Source organism: Heptranchias perlo, chromosome 3 (genome assembly GCF_035084215.1).
Source record: "Heptranchias perlo isolate sHepPer1 chromosome 3, sHepPer1.hap1, whole genome shotgun sequence".
Taxonomy (NCBI): Eukaryota; Metazoa; Chordata; class Chondrichthyes; order Hexanchiformes; family Hexanchidae; genus Heptranchias; species Heptranchias perlo.
The window spans coordinates 96,553,092-96,577,610 of NC_090327.1; the positions used below are offsets into that span (position 1 = coordinate 96,553,092).

Consider the following 24,519-nt stretch of genomic DNA (forward strand, 5'->3'; position numbering starts at 1 on the left):
TCAACCTGTCTGCAACCTTTGACACGGTTGATCACACCGTCCTCCTCCAACGCCTCTCCTCCATTGTCCAGCTGGGTGGGATTGCCCTTGCCTGGTTCCATTCCTATCTATCCAGTCATTGCCAGAGAATCCCCTGAAATGGCTCCTCTTCCTGTTCCCGCACTGTTATGTCTGGAGTCCCTTGAGGATCTATCCTTGGCCTCCTCCTACTTCTCATTGACATGCTGCCCCTTGGTGATATCATCCGAAAACACGACGTCACATTCCACATGAACGCTGATGACACCCAAATCAACCTCACTACCACACCATCCTCTCGACCCCTCCACTGCTTCTGATTTGTCACGCTGCTTGTCCGACATCCACTGTTGGATGGGCAGAAATTTCCTCCAATTAAATATTGGGAAGACCAAAGCCATTGTCTTTGGTCCCTGCCACGAACTCCGTTCCCTAGCCATCCCTCTCCCCGGCCACTGTCTGAGGCTGAACCAGACTGTTCGCAAATTTGGCATCCTATTTGAGCTTCCGACCATATATTTGCTCCATCACCAAGACGGCCGACTTCTCCGCCATCTGCCTCAGTACATCTGCTGCTGAAACCCTTATCCATGCCTTTGTTACCTCCAGACTCAACTATTTCAATACTCTCCTGACCGGCCTCCCATCTTGCACCCTCCGGAAACTTGAGCTCATCCAAAGCTCTGCTGCCCGTATCCTAACTCACACCATGTCCCGTTCTCCCATCACTCCTGTGCTCGCTGACCTACAATGGCTCCTGATCCAGCAACATCTAGATTTTAAAGTTCTCACCATGTCCTCGCCCTTCCCCATCTCTGTAACCTCCTCCAGCCCTACAACCCTCCAAGATCTCTGAGCTCCTCCAATTCCTGCCTCTTGCACATCCCCAATTTTAATTGCTCCACCATTGGTGGCTGTGCCTTCAGCTGCCTAGGCCCTAAGTTCTGGAATTCCCTCCCTAAACTGCTCCGCCTCTCTACCTCCATTTCCTCCGTTAAGTCGCTCTTTAAAACTTAGTTCTTTGACCAAGCTTTTGGTCACCAGTCCTAATATCTCCCTGTGTGGTTTAGTGTCAAATTGTGTTTGATAATACTCATGTGAAATATATTGGGACGTTTTGCTACGTTAGAGGCACCATATAAATGCAAGTTGCTTCCTATACATGTCAGAAAATGATGCAGGGACTGGAAACCTTAAAAGGAATGGGGAAATAGAAAATAGATGAGGGGAGAACATAAGACATTTTCTTAATCAAATCAGTTAATATAGGGACATTGGTAAAATGACTGGTTCCTGCACTGACATTGGCTGTGTTTATACAGATAAGCACCAGCTTTGTTACTATTCCCCCTCTCAACATCAAGTGAGTATAACACGAGTGCAACGGAGCACCGAGTGAGACAACTGAGAGTTTGGTGAGTGTGGGAGTTCGGTGAAGTTGCCACGCAGAGCAGCGGTGGACCTGAGCAGCAGAAGACTGAGAATGGGGAATAAAAGCAGCTGCAGACCTGCAACAAGAGAAAACTACTGTGCGACGTCACAGGTGAGGCAGGAGAGTCCGAGAGGTGAGCACAGTATAAAAGGAGAGACCAAGAGTGAGAAGAGAGTCTGAGAGGTGAACGCAGTGTAAATCTAAGGCAAGTCATGGCAACAGAGCTCGCACCCGTGATATGCTCCTCCTGCACTATGTGGGAAGTCATGGACACTACCAGTGTCCCTGGCGACCATGTGTGCAGGAAGTGTGTCCAGCTGCAGCTACTGGCTAACCGCATTTCGGAGCTGGAGCTGTGGGTGGATTTACTGTGGAGCATCCGTGATGCTGAGACTATCGTGGATAGCATGTTCAGTGAGGTGGTCACACCGCAGGTAAAGATTACGCAGGCAGAAAGGAAATGGGTGACAGCCAGGCAGAGTAAAAGGACGAGGCAGGTAGATCAGGAGTCCCCTGGGGCCATCTCCCTCTCAAACAGATATACCGCTTTGGATACTGTTGGGGGAGATAGCTTATCAGGGGAAAGCAGCAAGAGCCATGTTCGTGGCACCACGGGTGGCTCTGCTGCACAGGAGGGGAGGAAGACGAGTGGCAGGGCTATAGTGATAGGGGATTCAATTTTAAGGGGAACAGATAGGCGTTTCTGCGGCCGCAAACGTGACTCCAGGATGGTTTGTTGCCTCCCTGGTGCTAGGGTCAAGGATGTCACGGAGCGGCTGCAGGGCATTCTGGAGGGGGAGGATGAACAGCCAGTAGTCGTGGTCCATATCGGTACCAACGACATAGGTAAAAAAAGGGATGAGGTCCTGCAAGCTGAATTTAAGGAGTTAGGAGATAAATTAAAAAGCAGGACCTCAAAGGTAGTGATCTCAGGAGTACTACCATTGCCACGTGCTAGTGAATATAGGAACAGAAGAATAGACCGGATGAATGCATGGCTGCAGGGATGGTGTAGGAGGGAGGGATTTAGATTCCTGGGACATTGGGACCGGTTCTGGGGAATGTGGGACCTGTACAAGCAAGATGGGTTACACCCGAGCAAGACCGGGACCAATGTCCTCGCGGGGGTGTTTGCGAGTGCTGTTGGGGAAGGTTTAAACTGGAATGGCAGGGGGATGGGAACCTGAGCGGGGAGTCAGAAGGGAGTAAAGTTGAGAGCAGCAAGTGAGGGGAAGACCCAGGGGAAATTTACAATACAAATAGTACAAACAGTTGTTCAACAACAAGTGAAAGGGAAAAGCGTACAGCAGCAGGAAGAAAGTGTACTTTAGGCACTACAGATAAAGTGAAAACTGGAAGGCGTAAGGCGATTAACTCAGCATCAAAGCTGAAGGTCAGGCTAGGGTGTGTGGCCCAACTAAGAGTTCTATATACAAATGCACGGAGTATAAGGAATAAATTAAATGAACTACAGATTCAAATTCAAATTGGAGGGTATGACATGATATCTATAACTGAGACATGGCTGCAGGATGGTCAGGATTGGGACCTAAATATACCAGGTGACAAGGTCTACAGGAGAGATAGGGAAAATGGAAGAGGGGAAGGAGTAGGCTTAGTGATTAGAGATGAAATCACTTCAATGATAAAGGAGGATATAACGAGAGGTAAGCAGCCAACAGAGACCTTATGGGTTGAATTGAGAAATAGGAAAGGATCTAAGACTATAGTGGGAGTTGTGTATAGGACCCCTGGCAGCAGCTCTGAAGTGCTAGATTGTATAAATGCAGAGATTAGACAAGCATGTAAAAAGGCATAGTAGTCTTAATGGGGGACTTTAACCTTCACATAGATTGGGGAAAGCAGACGAGCAACTGTCAGAAAGGTATTGAATTTCTTGAGTGTGTCCGGATAGTTTTCGACAGCAGTATGTCCTAGAGGCAACAAGGGGGCAAGCCATACTAGATTTAGTAATGAGTAATGAACCAGATTTAGTTAACAGTTTAACTGTCCGCGAACATCTATCCAATAGCGATCATAACATGATCGAGTTCAATGTAGTGTTTGAAAGGGAATAAAGTGATTCAGCTGCTAAGATTCTAGACTTGGGCAAGGCCGACTTCAATGGGATGAGACAGAGACTGTCCACAGTAAACTGGGCAAGTCTGTTAATGGGTAAAACGACTGATGATCAGTGGGAAATGTTTAAAGAAACATTTAACATGATACAGAATTGGTTTATACCCGAGGGGCAAGAACTCTACTTGCCAAAAAAAACAGCCATGGATAACTAAAGAAGTAAGTGACAATATAAGACATAAGGAAAGGGCATACAAAAAGGCAAAAAATGGCACAGATCCTGGCGAATGGGAAAGATACAAAGATCAACAAAGGGTCACAAAACAGACAGTAAGAGCTACAAAAAGACAGTATGAAAAGAAACTTGTAAGGGATATCAAAACCAATACGAAGAACTTTTATAGTTATATTAGGAAAAAGAGGGTGGTCAGGAGCAGTGTTGGCCCCTTAAAAACTGAAAGTGGGGATATTGTCATTGACAATGGGGAAATGGCGGACATGTTGAACAATTACTTTGCGTCAGTATTTACAGTAGAAAAAGAGGATAGCATGCCGGAAATCCCAAGAAAACTAATATTGAATCAGGGACAGGGACTCAATAAAATTAACATAAGTAAAGCAACAGTAATGAAGAAAATAATAGCACTAAAGAGTGACAAATCCCCAGGATCAGATGGTTTCCATCCCAGCGTTTTAAAGGAAGTAGGTGAGCACATTGCAGATGCCCTAACTGTAATCTTTCAAAGTTCTCTAGATTCAGGAACTGTCCCTCTAGATTGGAAAATTGCACATGTCACTCCGCTTTTTAAGAAAGGAGAGAGAGGGAAACCAAGGAATTATAGACCAGTTAGCCTAACATCTGTTGTGGGGAAAATGCTGGAGTCTATAATTAAGGATAGGGTGACTGAACACCTCGAAAATTTTCAGTTAATCAGAGAGAGCCAGCATGGATTTATGAAAGGTAGGTCGTGCCTGACAAACCTGATTGAATTTTTTGAAGAGGTGACTAAATTAGTGGACAGGGGAATGTCAATGGATATTATTTATATGGACTTCCAGAAGGTCCCGCATAAGAACCTGTTAGCTAAGATAGAAGCTCATGGAATCGAGGGGAAAGTACGGACTTGGTTAGGAAATTGGCTGAGCGAAAGGCGACAGAGAGTAGGGATAATGGGAAGGTGCTCACATTGGCAGGATGTGACTAGTGGAGTCCCACAGGGATCTGTCTTGGGGCCTCAATTATTCACAATATTTATTAATGACTTAGATGAAGGCATAGAAAGTCTCATATCTAAGTTTGCCGATGACACAAAGATTGGTGGCATTGTAAGCAGTGTAGATGAAAACATAAAATTACAAAGGGATATTGATAGATTAAGTGAATGGGCAAAACTGTGGCAAATGGAATTCAATGTAGACAAATGTGAGGTCATTCACTTTGGATCAAAAAAGGATAGAACAGGGTACTTTCTAAATGGTAAAAACTTAAAAACAGTGAATGTCCAAAGGGACTTAGGGGTTCAGGTACATAGATCATTGAAGTGTCATGAACAGGTGCAGAAAATAATCAATAAGGCTAATGGAATGCTGGCCTTTATATCTAGAGGATTAGAGTACAAGGGGCAGAAGTTATGCTGCAGCTATACAAAACCCTGGTTAGACCACACCTGGAGTACTGTGAGCAGTTCTGTGCACCGCACCTTCGGAAGGACATACTGACCTTGGAGGGAGTGCAGCGTAGGTTTACTAAAATGATACCCAGACTTCAAGGGTTAAGTTACGAGGAGAGATTACACAAATCCTCTAGAGTTTAGAAGGTTAAGGGGTGATCTGATCGAAGTTTATAAGATATTAAGGGGAACAGATAGGGTGGATAGAGAGAAACTATTTCCGCTGGTTGGGGATTTGAGGAGTAGGGGGCACAGTCTAAAAACTGGAGCCAGACCTTTCAGGAGTGAGATTAGAAAATATTTCTACACACAAAGGGTTGTAGAAGTTTGGAACTCTCTTCCGCAAACGGCAATTGATACTAACTCAATTGCTAAATTTAAATCTGAGATAGATAGCTTTTTGGCAATTAAGGGATATGGGCCAAAGGCAGGTATATGGAGTTAGATCACAGATCAGCCATGATCTTATCAAATGGCGGAGCAGGCACGAGAGGCTGAATGGCCTACTCCTGTTCCTATGTTCCTATGAGTACATCAGGAGACAGAGAGTACTATTTCATACTAGACCACGTGCCAAAGTTAGAATGTGGAACTCGCTACCACAAAGAGTAGTTGAGGCGTATAGCATAGATGCATTTAAGAGGAAGCTAAATTATCAATGAGGTGAAAGGAATCAAAGCATATGTTGATAGGGTTAGACGAAGTAAGCTGGGAGGAGGCTCATGTGGAGCATAAACACCAGCATGGACCAGTTAGGCCAAATGGCCTGTATCTGTGCAGTACATTCTATGTAATATAACTTCATGTTTTTGCTGGAAAATGAAGCAATGAGGCCTAGTTCTCTGGCCTGAATGACAGAACATGCTGCTGGGCCAACATTCCTCCCTCAATCAATTAAAAAAAACAGATTAACTGCCCATTCATTTCATTATGGGATCTTGCTCTGTCCTAAAATGGCAGCTACGTTTGCCTCCGTATCAACAGTAAGTCTATGTGAAAAGTAATTCATTGGCTGTGAAGTACTTTGGGGTGTCCTCGGGATATAAAAAGGTGCTATATAAATGCAAGATCTTTCTTTACTTACCTCCTGCTTTTTGAAGTTCTGTATAAATCCTTCAAACTGCTCATCTCTTGTTTCATCTGCTTTACCAAGCTTCTGAAGCACCTGCAAATTAAAAGATTAAACAATTATGATATTACCCAACATTGGATCATAGTTAAAAGGTGCTGGAGTTAAGAAGATTTTCACTGTGATGCTTGAATATTACCTCAGTCTGGAGGCAACTGTTAATATTTAACCTTGGATGAATTCTAACAGCCCCATTTACAGGTGAGAACTGAAACAACCTGGTTTAAGCAAATTGTTTGCAGTATACATTGTATTCCAATGTCAGTGGTCTCAGATCTATCATAGAATCATATAGCACAGAAGGAGGCCATTCGGCCCATCGTGCCTATGCCAGCTCTTTGAAAGAGCAATCCAATTAGTCCCACTCCCCTGTTCTTTCCCCGTAGTCCTGCAATTATTTTTTTTCAAGTATTTATCCAATTCCCTTTAGAAAGTTACTGTTGAATCTGCTTTCACCACCCTTTCAAGCAGTGCATTCCAGATCATAACAACTCGCTGTGTAAAAACATTCTACTCATCTTCCCTCCTGGTTCTTTTACCAATTATCTTAAATCTGTGCTCTCTGGTTACCGACCCTCCAATGAAGTCAATGGAAAAGACAATGGTGCGGGCTTTACAATGGGCTGCCAATTCTATAGCGTCGGTATGCAAAGACCACTTTCACCCCCAACTGGTCTCAGTTTTTGGTGCATTCTTGTGCTGTCAGTGCCCTTGCGGCTGTGGATTTATGAATACATTCACACTGTGTGACTGCTGACAGCGACAGTTTGCAGTTCAATACTGGCAACTTCTACGGGCAGCACATTCAATATTCGGCTGCATTATAACCTTCGATCATTACTTCTTTACTTTCATCGGTGGTTTTTCCACTTGTATAAGCACAGGGAAGTATAATATATTAACACTGAATTACAGGAGCAAGTCTAGTACTGGGCTGGGAAAGCTATAAACAGTAAGACAGAAACATAATGGGGAGAATTTTAACAACCGAGGGATGGGACAGTTAAAATGGAGCAGGAGACTTACCTGATCCCACCGACCGCAATTTTAAATTACAGATGCCAAGGACACCTGCCCGAAGCCAGTGGGGTTCTTCTTTAAATATGCAAATCGGGTCCCAAAGATGACATTGTTGCTCTGCTACTGTTTAGTGGGGAAACGGCTGTGGCTTTTCTGCCAGGCTGAAGCAGGCTGGAGGCTGAACACCAGGAGAAGAGGCCCCTCCAGGAAAGTGCATTTCTTTCCTGTGTAGGGCTCCACAAGGAAAATGTAGGCCACCACTGCATCAGACGCCCCTGTCTTCCCAAAACCACTGACCACCCCAGAATCTTGGGCCTGGTCGGCGGCCTCTGAGACGTCCCATTTGCAACAGCCGGTCAGCCCTTCCCACCGACTTCTCGACCATTTTGGTCGGAAAGTCGGCCAGCGGCATGTTAATGAGACATGGCCATTAAAATCAACTAGGCCATCTGCATGGGCCAGCCGCACGCTAGGTCACTTTCCCACCCAGGAGTTAAAATTCCCCCCAATAAGGCTGTGATATATATACTCTCACTCTCACTATAAGGCTCTTGGCTATAACTCTGTGCTTTGACTCCCACCCATTTCAAATTGCATCCATATTGCTGCAAGGCAATCATGATACAATGGGGTCTAATTTTTACATCGTTGTGCCCATTTTATGGGCCTAAAACAGGCACAACAATAGCCAGTTTAGCAGAGCAGAGGCCCGCACTCAATCTGCATGGGCATTTGGGGCACTGCTAAATTTGTCGGGCCCTTCTTTTAGGCAGACCTGAGGCTCCTGGGCTCATCTGATTTATTCTGACGATGCCAGAGGATGAATTTAGTTTGGTATTCGGAACTCTCTGCCCCAGCACACCATCACTGCATCCCACCGGAATCACACCCGTTTTGGGGCAATAAGGAATTTAGGCACCAATGTGCCTTGTTGTGACATTGCTTTACTGGATCCTAGGACTGATATATTTCTTTATTCATTATTCATTTGTGGGTGTTGCTGATAACGTTGGCACTTATTGGTCATCCCTGGTTGCCCCGACAAGGTTGTGATAGAGTTCAGTGGCTTTCTAGACCACTTCAGAGGGCAATTAAGAGTCAACCACATTGGTTAGGAACTGGAGTCACACACAGATCAGACTGGGTAAGGACAGCAGGTTTCCTTCCCTAAAGGACATCAATTAACCAGTTGGATTTTTACGATTTTTAAAAAAAAACTGAATTCAACTCCTCAAACTGTTGTGCTGGGATTTAAACTCACATTCTACTGGATTATTAGGTGAGGCCTCTGGATGAACTACTCTAGTAAGCCAATCACTACACTACCATAGCCTATGTACCAAAGAGATAGCATGCTTCAATATAAGTTTGAAGAAAGCTTTCAGATTTAGCCATTTTGACAAAACAAGAAGCTTTATAGAAGCAAAGACCATTTCTGTACAGTTGATGAACATTGCAGTCACAATTTATTTTACATCAGTGAGCTTGGCTCATGATAGCACTCTTGCCTCTGAGTCAGAAGGTTGTGGGTTCAAGCACCACTGCACAAACTGAATATATAATCAAGGTTGATACTTTAGTGCAGTAATGAGGGAGAGCAGGATTGTCAGAAGTGCCATCTCTCTGATGAGAAGTTAAACTGAGGCTCTGTCTGCCTGTTCAGGCGGATGTAAATGACCCCTTGGAACTCTTTGAAGAAGAGTAGGGAGTTCTCCTCAACGAACACTAAAGAAAAGAGATTATCTGTTATCTCAGTGCTGTTTGTGGAGCCTTGCTGTGCATATATTATTTGCCTTGTTTACTTATATTCAACAGTGACTATACCTCAAAAGTAATTTATTGGTTGTACAGCACTTTGGTATGTCCTGAGGATTGTGAAAGGTACTAAACAAATGCAAGTTCCTTCTTTCTCAGGATACCGTTTTCCTTTGTATTATTGAACCACTTCAACTGTAAGGACCCATATTTTATCTGATTCAAGGTGGCTCACACAGGTTACATGCAGAGTAAAGCCTGTCGAAGTAGGCCTGCACGGCATTAAAGGTACACTGCATTAAAGATGCACATGTTAAAGCTGCACGGCATTAAAGGTGTACAATTCTAAAGGTGCACAGTGTTAAACGTACATGGCGTTAAAGGTGTATGGTGTTAATGGTACATGGCTTAATGGTACATGGATTAAAGGTACATGGCATTAAAGGTACATGGCGTTAAAGGCACATGGTGTTAAGGGTCAATGTTCTTTTCCATTCTGTATGCATTCAATAAGGTCACTGATAGTGAAGAGCAAAACGACTTCAGAGTAAATGTTGCAATTGCACACTCCCAGCCTGTAGCCTCACCCATTGAATGTGCATATTCAATTATGTTAATAGAAGGAAAATCTGGGCTGTGTGCCGAGATGTGCTCACTGCAAGTGAGGCTCCACACCAGGAGTTCGCAATCAGAAAATGTACTGTTTTATGTCATAACAGATCTGACCTAAGAAAGTCCCGTCCTAAGACTCTCCTGCAGTTGCTTCCATTAGTATTTGACTTCATAAAATGGACACATCACCAACAAACTTGAGTTCAATGGATATTTTTCACCCATCACTTAAGACAAAAAATCTCATCAAAAGAGAACAGATGTAGACTCTACACTCAATATTCTTTCAAAGTGCACTGTTGATGCAAAGTTTTTGACAAAGTCCCACTTGGCAGACTGGTCAAAAAAGTAAAAGCCAAGAGATTCAAGGGAAAGTGGCTAGTTGGATCCAAAATTGGCTTAGTGTCAGGAAACAAAGGGTAACAGTTGACGGGTGTATTTGCGACTGGAAGGCTGTTTCCAGTGGGGTTCCGCAAGGCTCAGTATTGATCCCTTGCTTTTTGTGGTATATATTAATGATTTGGACTTGAATGTGGGGGACTTGATCAAGAAGTTTGCAGATGATACAAAAATTGGCCGTGTGGTTGATAGTAAGGATAGTGATAGTAAGCTGTAGACTGCAGGAAGATATCAATGGACTGATCAGGTGGGCAGAAAAGTGGCAAATGAAATTCAATCCAGTGAAGTGTGAGATAATGCATTTGGGGAGGCAAACAAGGCGAGGGAGTACACAATAAATGGGAGGATATTGAGGGATGTAGAGGAACAAAGGGACCTTGGAGTGCATGTCCACAGATCCCTGAAGGTAGCAGGACAGGTAGATAAGGTGGTTAAAAAGGCATACGGGATACTTTCCTCTATTAGCCAAAGCACAGAATATAAGAGCAGGGAGGTTATGCTGGAACTGTATAAAACATTGGTTAGGCCACAGCTTGAGTACTGCGTACAGTTCTGGTCACTACATTACAGGAAAGATGTGATTGCACAAGAGAGGGAAGAGGAGGTTTATGAGGATGTTGCCAGGGCTGGAGAATTTTAGCTATGAGAAAAGATTGGATGGGCTGGGGTTGTTTTCTTTGGAACAAAGGAGGCTGAGGGTATATTTAATTGAGGTGTATAAAATTATGACAGGACGAGATAGAGTGGATAGGGAGGACCTATTTCCCTTAGCAGAGGGGTCAATAACCAGGGGGCATGGATTTAAAGTAATTGGTAGAAGGATTAGAGGGGAGCTGAGGAGAAATTTTTTCACCCAAGGGTGTTGGGGGTCTGGAAGTCACTGCCTGAAAGGGTGGTAGAGGCAGAAACCCTCAACTCATTTAAAAAAATACATGGATGTGCACTTGAAGTGCCGTGGCCTACAGGTGGGATTAAGCTGGATAGCTCTTTTTTGGCTGGCATGGACATGATGAGCCGAATGGCCTCCTTCTGTGCTGTAACTTTCTATGATTCTAGTCATATCTAACAAATGAGACCATGCCAAGCGCACCTGCCTTGAAGTGTTTCACTAATTTTATTGAAAGTGAGCTTCACAATGCAAGATTTATCTGCACTCACGGAAAACTGACATTAAGAATTTTAAAGGCTCAGATATGAAATATTTGGCAACTTCAGTCAACAATTTATGGAAAAATGCAACTGCACACAACTACCAAAAGACCAAATGATAACTGAGACCCTAGATAGAATCTATAGATTAGCAGGCAAACAGGCTCTGCTCAATAGCATTTAACACTCTGCAAAACATTCACAATGGATCCTTCTACTCTCTAGTATTTTATACCATTATCCCATGTCATTTTTAAAAATTAGACTCTCTGAGACTTTTGGGTCCTGGTGGTTGGTCTGACTTCATGTGCCCTGGTCTAGAATTGATGGAGGGAGACAATGAGGCAGCAGAGATTCTGAAGGACGGCTCTGTGACTGAGGCTTTGCTGAGGTTAGAGGTTGGAGAAGTGAAACTGTTTTGGTGGGGAGTAAAAGGCACAGCTGCAACAAGAAATTGGAGAAGGCCTCGGAGAGAGATTGCTTTGAAATGTGTGTAAGCGACTGGATTGAATGTAAGGGGAGCCATTAAAGAGTGGCTAAAATGTTTTAGTTTGCTCTAGTGCCAGTTTTTCTTTACAGATTTGGAACACTAATCATCTTTTGAAATGACTTGATCCCTATGGGATAGATTAACATTGTTCCAGAATCAGACCACATAGGAAAAACACACTGCATATATTTGTCATTAACTCTGTGTGCAGCAGTGGAAGAAAAAGAAAAGAAAGACTTGCATTTATATAGCGCCTTTCACGACCTCAGAATGTCCCAAAGCGCTTAGGTGTCAGCTGTAATTCAATGGTAACGCTCTCGCCTCTAAGTCAGAAGATTATGGGTTCAAGTCTCATTCCAGAGACTTGAGCAAATAATCCAGGCTGACATTCCCAGTGCCAGCACTGAGGGAGTGCGGCACTATCTGGGGTGTCGTCTTTCAGATGTCTGCCCTCTCAGGTGGACGTAAAAGATCCCATAGTACTATTTGAAGAGCAGGGGAGTTCTCCATGGTGTCCTGGCCAATATTTATCCCTTTGATGTACAAAGGGACCTGGGTGTCCTTGTACACCAGTCACTGAAAGCAAACATGCAGGTGCAGCAAGCAGTTAGGAAGGCAAATGGTATGTTGGCCTTCATTGCAAGTGGATTTGAGAATAGGAGCAAGGATGTCTTACTGCAGTTACACAGGGCCTTGGTGAGACCACACCTGGAGTATTGTGTGCAGTTTTGGTCTCCCTACCAAAGAAAGGATATACTTGCCATAGAGGGAATGCAGCGAAGGTTCCCCAGACTGATCCCTGCGATGGCAGGACTGTCATAGGAGGAGAGATTGGGTCAACTCGGCCTGTATTCACTCGAGTTTAAAAGAATGAGAGGGGATCTCATTGAAACAAATAAAATTCTGACAGAGCTAGACAGACTGGATGCAGGGAGGATGTTTCCCCTGGCTGGAGGGTCCAGAATGAGGGGTCACAGTCTCAGGATATGAGGTAGGACATTTAGGACTGAGATGAGGAGAAATTTCTTCACTCAGAGGGTGGTGAACCTGTGGAATTCTCTACCACAGAAGGCTGTGGAGGCCAAGTCACTGAATATATTTCAGAAGGAGCTAGATAGATTTCTAGTCACAAACGGCATTAAAGAGTATGGGGAGAGGGCGGGAATATGGTATTGAGATAGATGATCAGCCATGATCATATTAAATGGCGAGCAGGCTCGAAGGGCCGAATGGCCTTCTCCTGCTCTATGTTTCTATGTTTCAACTAACATCACTAAAACAGATTATCTGATCATTATCACATTGCTGTTTGTGGGACTTTGCACGCAAATTGGCTGCTGGGTTTCCTACATTACAACAGTGACTGCACTTCAAAAGTACTTCATTGGAAGGATCTGTGAATATACATACAGTCAACCTTAAGCATTATGAATATTGTACATGTTGCAAGGAATCCACAGTGCCCCAAGAGATCATAGGACTGTGTCCCTTAATCAGGAGTCTAATGATAGTCACTGCTTGTTGCACACAGGCTAAAGCAGATCAGAGAGACCTTGATGGCTTTCTGCTGTATGCCATCTTTGATGCTTAAGCTACTTAGCACATACAAGATTCTGTTGGCAGTGTTTCAGCTGTTAGAGCTGTTGTACACAATGTTACATATGGGGCAAGATTTGTTGTAGTTCAAGCCATTAATATTAATATTAGAGCATGAAAGGTTTCAGCCCACGTATCAAAAATCACTTCCATTTTTTAGCTCTGCAAAACTGAATACAAACTAACACAGGATAAGAACATATCAGCTGCTTTAATTTAGGGCAAATATAAAGAAATGTGCTTCTAAAAGGTAAGGATAGATTTTCCATTTATTTTCATGATGTCAATTTAGGGCTCTGGTTGTGACAGTTTTGTAGGCCTCAAAAGTTGCGTGCTTCCTTAACGTTCCACATGCAGACGATCTGTAGTGACGGACTTTCACAAGCGGTGGAATTTTGGGGTCTGCCACTTTTAACATCGGTCTGCACGCATTGGGGAGAGATCACGATCCAAGTGCTGCAGACAAGACTTGGCAGAGTTGCCAACTGACCAACGTTTGGGGTTGAAGTTCCACCCACTGTCAAGTCTACCCATTCAAAGGCAATCTGCATTCTCAGAGTTTAGGCAGAGACTTCTTAAAGGTACATGGGGTTTGTTTTTGAAGTGGCCCAACTACAGGTCTTAATTTTGAAGTGGTTGAAAATGAAAGAAGGCATGGTAAGGAGATCAGCAAGCACCAGAATCAGACGGCCTGCAACCACCACTATGCCACCAATCATATCTGCAGACCCTGGCACACCGACTTGGTAATAATCAAGGGGAATCGCCTCCACTGCTCCAGGCCAGCATAGAGGCAGTTGCAGAGCTCTGCCAAGAGCTTAAAATGCCTTTCTCATAAGGTATTTTTTTACAGTTTCTTCTTGTAAAGACATAAAACACTTGGAAAATAGGGGGGCATTTACGAGTCTGTGTTACCAGCAGGATAGATAGACGGACAGACAGAGAGAAACACAGAAAGACATTGAGATTGAAATTGTTATGCGTCCGTCCATTTTTCGGGCATAAAACGGGTGCAAAGCATACTAATTTAGCAATGCGCAGGAGTTTGTCCCACAGCTAAATTTGTGAGGGCCATTTTTTAGGTGTCCCGGCGGCTGCCTAAAACAGACGTCGGAAGCCTTGAATATGTTAATAATATGTCAACGCCTGTTGAAGGACCTCTACAAAATTAGTTACCGGTATACAGGTCAGACATCGGACCTACCCGCTTAGGATTCTTCAGCGGTCCCTGCGGATGCTAACTAAAGGTAAATGTTTTTAATTTTTCTCTTAAAGAAAACCTTTCTGTGGAGCCAGAAGGAGCAGGAGTGCACCCGGACTCAGCAGTCCTAGTGGTTGCCCCACCCCCCCCACTTCCAGAGCATGCTAGAACCCCCCTCCCAGAGCTTACCTGAAGGCCGCTACTGGCGAGCCAGGCGGCCCAAAATGGACTTTTCCTGTGGGGCGAGCTGCCCGTGGAGACGCTGGCAACTCGCTCCAAATATGTAGATGAAGCCCGAGGACCAGTTAGTGTAAAATGGATACTATCGATTCAGATCTCCATTATACATTTACCTCAAAGTCAATGGAAATAAAAACCAGGAGAGATGTATCGCAGGCAGCAGATTCGATATCGCTCGCTTTACGCTATCACTCCAAGTCAAAATTACACCCAATGAGTTTTTTATTCCATAGTACATGTACTATCAACATAATTATTTTTGTTACTGAACCATATGTTACACCAGCCTCTTGGTTACTCTTACAGTTCATACTGTGCCCAACATTTGGTCTCATGTTCACGGCTAGAGAGCTGGAGATTAAGTTCATTATGAACCAAAATCTGTGTCTTTATTTACTATTTGTGGGTTAGCATGTCCAGACTTTACAGTTAACCATTAATCACACTAAACTGCCTACCGGAGAATACAAGGGATGCCCACCATAGTCCACATCACCTTCAAATGCATTGTTAAATCGATGTATACAGGCTAAAACTACTAGGTTAAATTTATTTACAGGTGAAAATGAGATACAGAAACCAAAAGCCATAGCACAATGCTGAAGAGCACAATACCAAAAACAAGATACTGAAGAGCACAATACCAAAAACAAGATACTGAAGAGCACAATACCAAAAACAAGATGCTGACGAGCACAATACCAAAAACAAGATGCTGAAGAGCACAATACCAAAAACAAGATACTGAAGAGCACAATACTAAAAACAAGATACTGAAGAGCACAATACCAAAAACAAGATACTGAAGAGCACAATACCAAAAACAAGATACTGAAGAGCACAATACCAAAAACAAGATGCTGACGAGCACAATACCAAAAACAAGATGCTGAAGAGCACAATACCAAAAACAAGATACTGAAGAGCACAATACTAAAAACAAGATGCTGAAGAGCACAATACCAAAAACAAGATACTGAAGAGCACAATACTAAAAACAAGATACTGAAGAGCACAATACCAAAAACAAGATACTGAAGAGCACAATACCAAAAACAAGATACTGAAGAGCACAATACCAAAAACAAGATACTGAAGAGCACAATACCAAAAACAAGATGCTGACGAGCACAATACCAAAAACAAGATGCTGAAGAGCACAATACCAAAAACAAGATACTGAAGAGCACAGTACTAAAAACAAGATACTGAAGAGCACAATACCAAAAACAAGATACCGAAGAGCACAATACCAAAAACAAGATACCGAAGAGCACAATACCAAAAACAAGATACTGAAGCCAGAAGACATTCCATTGAAGTCAATGGAAAAGAAAATCAGACAAAGTGCAAAACTGGCTGCCGATTTGCTATCACCCATTTCCCGCTATCGCCCAAGTCGAATTTCACACCCCCCATTACTCTTACACGGTCCAATGAACTAAAAGACCACCAGCTATGCAGGTGAATGTTGCTGCCTTCCATACTGAGCTGAAGCTGCCTTTTATACACAAACAAAACCGAACCCTGTAATAGGGAGGGCCAGCTGCACTTCTACCATCCAAGTCAGCGTTCGACACTCCAGATCACTTCTTTCACACTCAACAGTTCCTTTGCAGAAGCTTCAACAGGCCTGTAATTCAAACATTAATTACTTCCATCACCTGAGTGGATGGGACATAGATAGGTGGCTGGAGAGTGGCTTATTACATCAGGCATACTGCTCCCTTTAATGGTTGTGGCAACTACAGATAACCGAAGGTCAGTTTTCCAATTTTGAGCTTCCAGTGCAGAGCATTACACATTGGAATCACCAATTGGAAATTTGGGTGTGTATTGCCTACAGTTTGCAGAGATAGGGTTAGAACACCATAGCTCCCTTTCTACGTTTAGTAAGGTACTACACTGGAGGAAGAACCTCATAATTTTTTTCCGTGTAGCACCAAAGAAATACTTCCCCCATTATGGGAAAAAAATGACCGATCCGCAAAGCGATTCAGGACCACCTGACGCACACAGATGGAACAGAAGGTGATCATGTGCAAGGCGCAAGGACTGAGCACCCGGTGAAGGGACCTGTGGGTCTGGGGTGGAGAGAACTGTGTCAGAGAATGAGGAGAGGCACAGGGCACAAATAACACAAGAAATATCAGAGGGTAAACTTTACAAATTCACGCATAGGGGTTTGCCATTCAAGAGTACCTATCGAGATCAAAAATGCTGGAGGGTGGGGGGGGGGGGTGGTGGTGAGGAGGTGGAGGGCTGCAGAGGACAGGGAATCGCACAGAATTTTCCGTTCATTAATTTTAACCGGACAGAAAGTCCTGCTGACCTCCACGCCAGAAGCGTAGTGGAAATCTGGAATTCTTCCCCACTCCCCCACCTTAAGGCTGTGGATGCTGAGTCAATTGAAATATTTAAGACTGAGATCGCTAGATTTTTATTGGGTAAGGGTATCAAGGGATATGGAGCAACGGTGGGTAAATGGAGTTGATGTACAGATAAGCCATGATCTAACTGAATGGCAGAATGGCTCGAGGGGCTCAATGGCCAACTCCTGTTCCTATGTAAATGAGGGGATAGCAGAATACCCGGGGAAGTCTCCTCAGTGTGCTGGCAGTGTCAAATGCACCAGGGAAAATTGTGTTTATGCCGTCAGTGTGCCTGAAGTGGAATTTCAGCCCCACTGTTCCCAAAAGAATGGCAAGCCCAAAAAATGCTCAACCCTACTTGACCTACAAATTAGAACTTGTGTTTGCACTTCGTACTGTTTGTTCCGGTTTCATTAATGCAAACACAGCACTTACAGCTCCACTGATTTTCTCCTGGCCAGTATGTGAGCAAGTACAAAATTGCAAACAGTGCTCTTGCATTCCATAAAGCAGATACTGCTTTAAAAAAAAAGTACGTCGTAACCTTGCGAGGATGCTGGGACTAATCACTGCAGTGCATCTCTTTGTTACACAAGTATCTAGAGCTGGGAAATCCAATCTTTGACAGCCAGAAGCTGCATACACTGGTCACAACCAGTGAATGAGTTGCATATGATTACACAGATATGCAAGACTTCTTACAAAGAAAATCTAAGTCCCAAACACAAACATGTTCACAAACCAATTCCCACACTTTAGAAAAATTGTGTATCCCTAAGTACCAAAATCTGAGTCTCCACACACAGAAATGCAAGATCCCACATACACAAAAAATTCAACCCGTCCCCATCAACAACAAAATCTTGCATTTATATAGCATGTTTGGCATAGTAAAACGTTCCAAGGCGATTCACAGGAGCGTAATCAGACAAAAATTGACAATGAGCCAAAGAAGGAGACATTAGAACGGGTGACCAAAAGTTTAGTCAAAGAGACAGGTTTTAAGAACATCTTAAAGGAGAAGAGAGAAGTGAGGCAAAAAGATTTGGGGAAGGAATTCCAGAGCTTAGGGCCGAGATGGCTTAAGGCACAGCCTCCAATAGTGGGATGAAGGAAATAGGGGATGCACAAGAGGCCAGAGCTGGAGCAACGCAGTGTTCATGGAAGGATGTAGGGCTGGAGGAGGTTAAAGACATAGGGTGGGGCGAGGCCAAGGAAGAACTTGAGCAGGAGGATAAGAGTTTTAAAATTGAGGCATTGGTGGGCCAATGTAGGTTGGCGAGTACAGTGGTGATGGGTGAACGGGACTTGGTGCTGTTCCCCTCCTCTCTCCATCCTCCCCTCGCCTTTCCCAACCTCCCCTCTCCCTCCCCATCCTCCCATGCTCCCCTCTCCTCTCCCTCTCTTCTATCCTCCTCCTCCCTCCCTCCCCCTCATCCTATCATCCACTTCTTCCTCAACCCCCATCCTCCCCCTCCCCCTCCCTGACTGGCCTAAACCCATCAGCCTTTGCTAGTCCTCCAGTCCCAGGAGTTTCAAGAGCAGAGGCTCAATAGAAGTCAAAATTGGTATTGCACAAATACGCTGAGAACCAGAAAAGGCTATGCAGACCAGACGAAAGGAACTCGTGAACTGAATTTGGCCTGTACACCCACAATCTCGAAGGCCTACCTTAGTTCCCCCTTATAGTTAAGTCCTGAGTTTACAACTGCAAATGCATCAAAATGACTAATTAATCAGAACAAACCTAACTTGCAACAACCGGACAACTGACTCCCAATCAGTGGGTCAGAGATCCAAACCAAACCTCGGAAGGGATCCCAAATCCGATGTCTTCTCCAAGTCAGTTGCAATGATTCTCAGAAATAAATCCACCTGAGAGGATGTGAGTAAAATCATGTGGGTAGAAATTTATGCCATAGAAGGAGGCCATTCAGCCCATCGTATCTGTGCCGGCTGAAAAAAAGCTATCCAGCCTAATCCCACTTTCCAGCACTTGGTCCATAGCCTTGTAGGTTACGGCACTTCAAGTGCGTATCCAAGTACTTTTTAAATGCGATGAGGCTTTCTGCCTCTACCACCCTTTCAGGCAGTGAGCCTCAAACACCACCACCCTCTGGAAGAAAAATATTCTCCTCAACTACCCTCTAATGCTTCGACCAATTACTTTAAATCTATGCCGCCTGGTTATATCCAATATTTTACACTCCTCCTCCTTAACTATAATGTCTGCACGTCCCTATCTTTTGTGAAGATAGATGCAAAGTATTCATTAAGAACCATACCCACATCTTCCGCCTCCACACACAGATTACCTTTCTTTTCTCTAATAGGCCCTAATCTTTCCTTAGTTATCCTCTTGTTCTTTATGTATTTATAAAACATGTTTGGGTTTTCCTTGATTTTACTTGCCAATATTTTTTCATGCCCTCTCTTTGCTTTCCTAATTTCCTTTTAATTTCACCCCTGCACCTTTTATACTCCTCTAGGCTTTCTGCAGTATTGAACTTCTGGTTTCTGACATAAGCTTCCCTTTTTTGCCTTATCCTACCATGTATGCTCCTTGACAGCCAAGGGGCTCTAGATTTGGGAGTCTCGCCCTTTTTCTTTGTGGGAACGTATTTGGTCTGAACCCTCACTATCTCCTCCTTGAATGCCCCCCCCGCGTTGACACTGATTTACTTCAAGTAGCTGTTTCCAGTCCGCTTTTGCTAAATCATATCTCAGCTTATAAGAAATAGGATCAGGAACAGGCCATACGGCCCCTCGAGCCTGCTCCACCATTCAATAAGATCGTGCTGATCTTCGACCTCAACTCAACTTTCCTGCCCGATCCCCCTATTCCTTGATACCCCTAGAGTCCAAAAATCTATATCAGCCTTGAACATATTCAACAACTCAGCATCCATAGACCTCTGGGGTAGAGAATTCCAAAGATTCACAACCCTCTGAGTGAAGAAATTCCTCCTCATTTCAGTCTTAAATATCCTGAGACTATGCCCCCCAGTTCTAGATTCTCCAGCCAAGGGAAACAACCTCTCAGCATCTACCCTGTCAAGCCCCCTCAGAATCTTATATGTTTCAATGAGATCACCTCTCATTCTTCTAAATTCCAGAGGGTGCAGGCCCATTCTATCCAATCTCTCCTCATAGGGCAACTCTCTCATCCCAGGAATCAATCTAGTGAACCTTCGCTGCATCCCCTCTAAGGCAAGTATATCCTTCCTTAAATAGGGAGACAAAAACTGTACACAGTACTCCAGGTGAGGTCTCACCAATGCCCTGTACAACTGTAGTAAAACTTCCTTACTCTTGTATTCCAACCCCCTTGCAATAAAGGCCAAGGTGCCATTTGCCTTCCTAATTGTTTGATGTACCCACATGCTAACTGAACACCAACATTTAATAGTGTCTCACTATTTAAAAATTATTCTGTTTTTCTATTCTTCCTACCAAAGTGAATAAACTCACATTTCCTCACATTATACTCCATCTGTCACCTTCTTACCAACTCACTTAACCTGTCTATATCCCTTTGCAGACTCTTTGTGTCCTCCTCACAGCTTACTTTCCCACCTACCTTTGTATCATCAGCAAACTTGGAATCATTACTCTCGGCCCCTTCATCTAAGTCATTAATATAGATTGTAAATAGCTGAGGCCCAAGCACCGATCTTTGCGACACCCCACTAGTTACAGCCTGCCAACCTGAAAATGATTGGTTTATCTTCCGTTAACCAATCCTCTATACATGCTAATATATTACCCCCAATCCCATGCCCCTTATCTTGCATAACAACCTTTTGTGTGGCAATTGGCCTTTCCTGAGAACTTTTACTCTTGGTCTATCTTTGTACTTTTCCATAACTACACTAAATCTAATTGAATTATGATCACTACCACCAAAATGCTCGCCCACCAATATTCCTTCCATCTGCCCTGCCTCATTCCCTAAAACTAAGTCCAGAACTGCACCCTGTCTTGTTGGGCTTGCTACATACTGGCTAAAAAAGTTCTCCTGAATGCATTTTAAGAATTCTGCACCCTCCATACCTTTTACACTGATTCTATCCCCGTTAATTTTAGGGTAGTTGAAATCCCCCACTATTACTGCCCTATTGTTTTTGCACTTCTCAGAAATTTGCCTACATGTTTGCTCTTCTATCTCCCTCTGATTGTTTGGTGGTCTATAGTACACTGCCAGCAGTGTGATTGCCCTTTTTTTGTTCTTCAGTTCAACCCATATGGCCTCATTTGATGATCCTCCGAACATATCATCCCTCCTCACGGCTGTAATTGTTCCTTTAACCAATATTGCGACCCCCCCACCTCCTTTTTTAATTCTACAATAAGGGAATACCTCAGCATTAAACATTTGCAAAATTGACACAAGGTAACAAGTTTTTATTTAGACTGCCTAGGGCTTCCTGGCTGCTGAAGCAGAAATTGCTATTGAGCAGCGCACAGTTTTAAGAGGGGAGCTCTTAATCGAACCATCATGTTCAGTGCTAGGCAGTTCGCCGAGAGTTCTGGCCATTGAAGACTGCTCTGAACTGGTAGAGTAAATGGGACTTTTTGGATATCATAATTTGCAGTATGGAGTTGTTTTAAATTGGGTATTTCAAACAAAATTGCTCCAATTCTAGTAGTTAATATTTGAAGATAATTGGCAAAAGAACCAGTGGGGAGTTGAGGAGAATTTTTTTTTTTTTACGCAGCGAGTTATGATCTGGAATGCACTGCCTGGGGTGGTGGAAGCAGATTCAATTGTAACTTTCAAAAGGAAATTGGGTATATACTTGAAAAGGAAAAGTTTGCAGGGCTATGGGGAAAGAGCAGGGATGTGGGACTAACTGGATAGCTCTTTCCAGAGTTGGCACAGGCACGATGGGCCTCCTGCTGTGTTGTATGAGTCTATGATTCTATGATTTGAATAAAACTGCCTCGCATTAGTAATGAATTATAGAATCATGGAATCTTACAAATAAAATTTGGACTCTTCATGAAGAAATTTGACTCGCAAATATACTTAGAATTGAAGATGCATGAAGTACGGAGATTGGAACATCAATTACAAAAATGAATCAAAAAATTAAAGGGGTGGTTGGAAAAATGTCTGAGCAGAGGGTGGTTACAATATGGAATTTTCTGCCACAAACCATTGTTGAAGCAGAGTCATAGAATCTTAAAATCTTACAGCACAGAAGGAGGCCATTTGGCCCATTGTACCTATGCCAGCTCTTTGAAAGAGCTATCCAATTAGTCCCACTCTCCTGCTCTTTCCCCATGGCCCTACAAATTTTTCCTTTTCAGGTATTTATCCAATTCCCTTTCAAAAGTTGCTATTGAATCTGCTTCCACCACCCTTTCAGGCAGTGTATTCCAGATCACAACAACTCATAAAAACTTCCTCCTCATCTCTCCTAAAGTTCTTATGCCAATCATATTAAATCTGTGTCCCCTGGTTACCGACCCTTACGCCAGTGGAATCAGTTCCTCTTTATTTACTCTATCAAAACCCATCATAAATTCTTTTAAAAAGGAATTCGATGGTTGCTTGAAAAAGAGGAGTCTGAGCTGAAATGTTCTAAGATTCCATGCAATGTGCACTCCCCATTCCCACCTAAAGACTGTTATACTCTCACATTAAGCACAATGGGACTGACCGACAGAATACAATGATGGGAGAATACCAAGGGAAAGATTCCACAGTTAAACAATGCCAAGTCTGAGGATCTGAAGAAAGAAAGGACTTGCATTTATATAGCATCTTTCACAACCTCAGGATGTCCCAAAGTGCTTCACAACCAATGAAGTTACAACAGTGTAGTCACTGTTGTAATGCAGAGAAATGCAGCAACCAATCTGCGCACAGCAAGGTCCCATAAACAGCAATGAGATAATGACCAGATTATCTGTTTTTAGTGGTGTTGACTGAGGGATAAATATTGGCCAGGACACCAGGCGAAGTCCCCTGCTCTTCTTCAAAATATTCCCATGGGATCATCTATGCCCACTGAGAGGGCAGACAGGGCTTCAGTTTAACACCTCATCCGAAAGACAGCACCTCCGACAGTGCAGCACTCCCTCAAGGTACTGCACAGAAGGGTCACCTTAGAGTTTCTGGAGCAGGGCTTTGAACCCACACCTTGACTCAGAGGCAAAACTGCTACCACTGAGGCACGGCTTGATATCTTGAGGAAAACATGATTTACTTGCAGTAATACTGAAGGGTGGGATGTTTATGTTTAGCCTCTGCAGTGTCAAACCACCAACTTGTGCTGCTCTGTGTAGAATGCCAGATGGTCAGGGGATGAGTTTGTAGATGTGTTTGGGGACCCAGGTTGGGTATTGTGCATTAATGTCTGCGTCACGTGTACACTGCAAGCCCCAAACCAATAAGACCATGTCCTAAATGCACTGAAACCTCTGATAATCCACTTTTATATCTTTGCAAGTTGCCATGAAAAAGTATTCACATCACTGAGATGAATACAGCACACAAGTAAGTCCAAGTATGCTTGCCACAAAATGTTGCCTGTCAATCTGCTACACATTTTTGCTATCCCATGCTTAGCCACAAGCTTAGAAATTTTTCATTGCTTGCTTTGCATGCCCATTCTTCAGTGGGGCACATATTCAAGCTGTAACTTCAACTGAAACCCATCGGCACACTGTCACACACAAGTCATTCCAATACAATGTAGTATGTTGTATGGCTGGTAAAAGACCCCATGGTACAATTTGCAGAAGAGCAGGGGAGTTCTCCAAATGTCCTGACCAATACTTATCCCTCAACCAACATCACTAAAACAGATTATCTGGTCAATATCACATCGATGTTTGTGGGACCTTGCTGTGTGCAAATTGGCTGCCACGTTTTCCTATATTACAACAGTGGCTGCTCTTCAAAAGTATTTCATTAGCTGTGGTGCTTTGGGATGTCCTGAGGTTGTGAAAGATGCTATCAAAATGCAAGTTCTTTCTGTCACACCAACACTGGATACACATCTAAACAATCAGAAGAATCTTGTCTATTTTAGAGAGACTATGGCATTTTTAAACAGAGGATGATGTTTACATTTTTGGTAAACATGGTTATTGAGGTGCATCAGATTGCTGTAAAAAGGTCTGTGGATTTTTAGGACTGGCCTTTGTGGATGGAGATAACCATTTCCTGTCCTGCATTGAGGTAATTTTACAAATATTACACTCCTGGTGTAGAACGTTACCCCTTTGGGATCACATATTGGATTTTGGCTGCGAGCTTCTCACAATTTTCTGGATGGGAAATTCTTGTTATGTGCTCCCAACAGGCAGGGCTCTATCCCAAGAGCACAATTTCATTAAATTATCC

The 24,519-nt window shown here is 43.5% G+C and overlaps 1 protein-coding gene across 1 annotated transcript in view; it reads right to left on the reverse strand.

The window, feature by feature from the left end:
- LOC137308541 (amphiphysin-like) overlaps positions 1-24,519 on the reverse strand; it is a 161,096-nt gene that overhangs the window by 83,427 nt on the left and 53,150 nt on the right. The window contains exon 2 of the mRNA XM_067977184.1: positions 6,284-6,364. Within this exon, the coding sequence (XP_067833285.1) occupies positions 6,284-6,364 (81 nt within the window). The remainder of the gene's footprint in view (positions 1-6,283; positions 6,365-24,519) is intronic.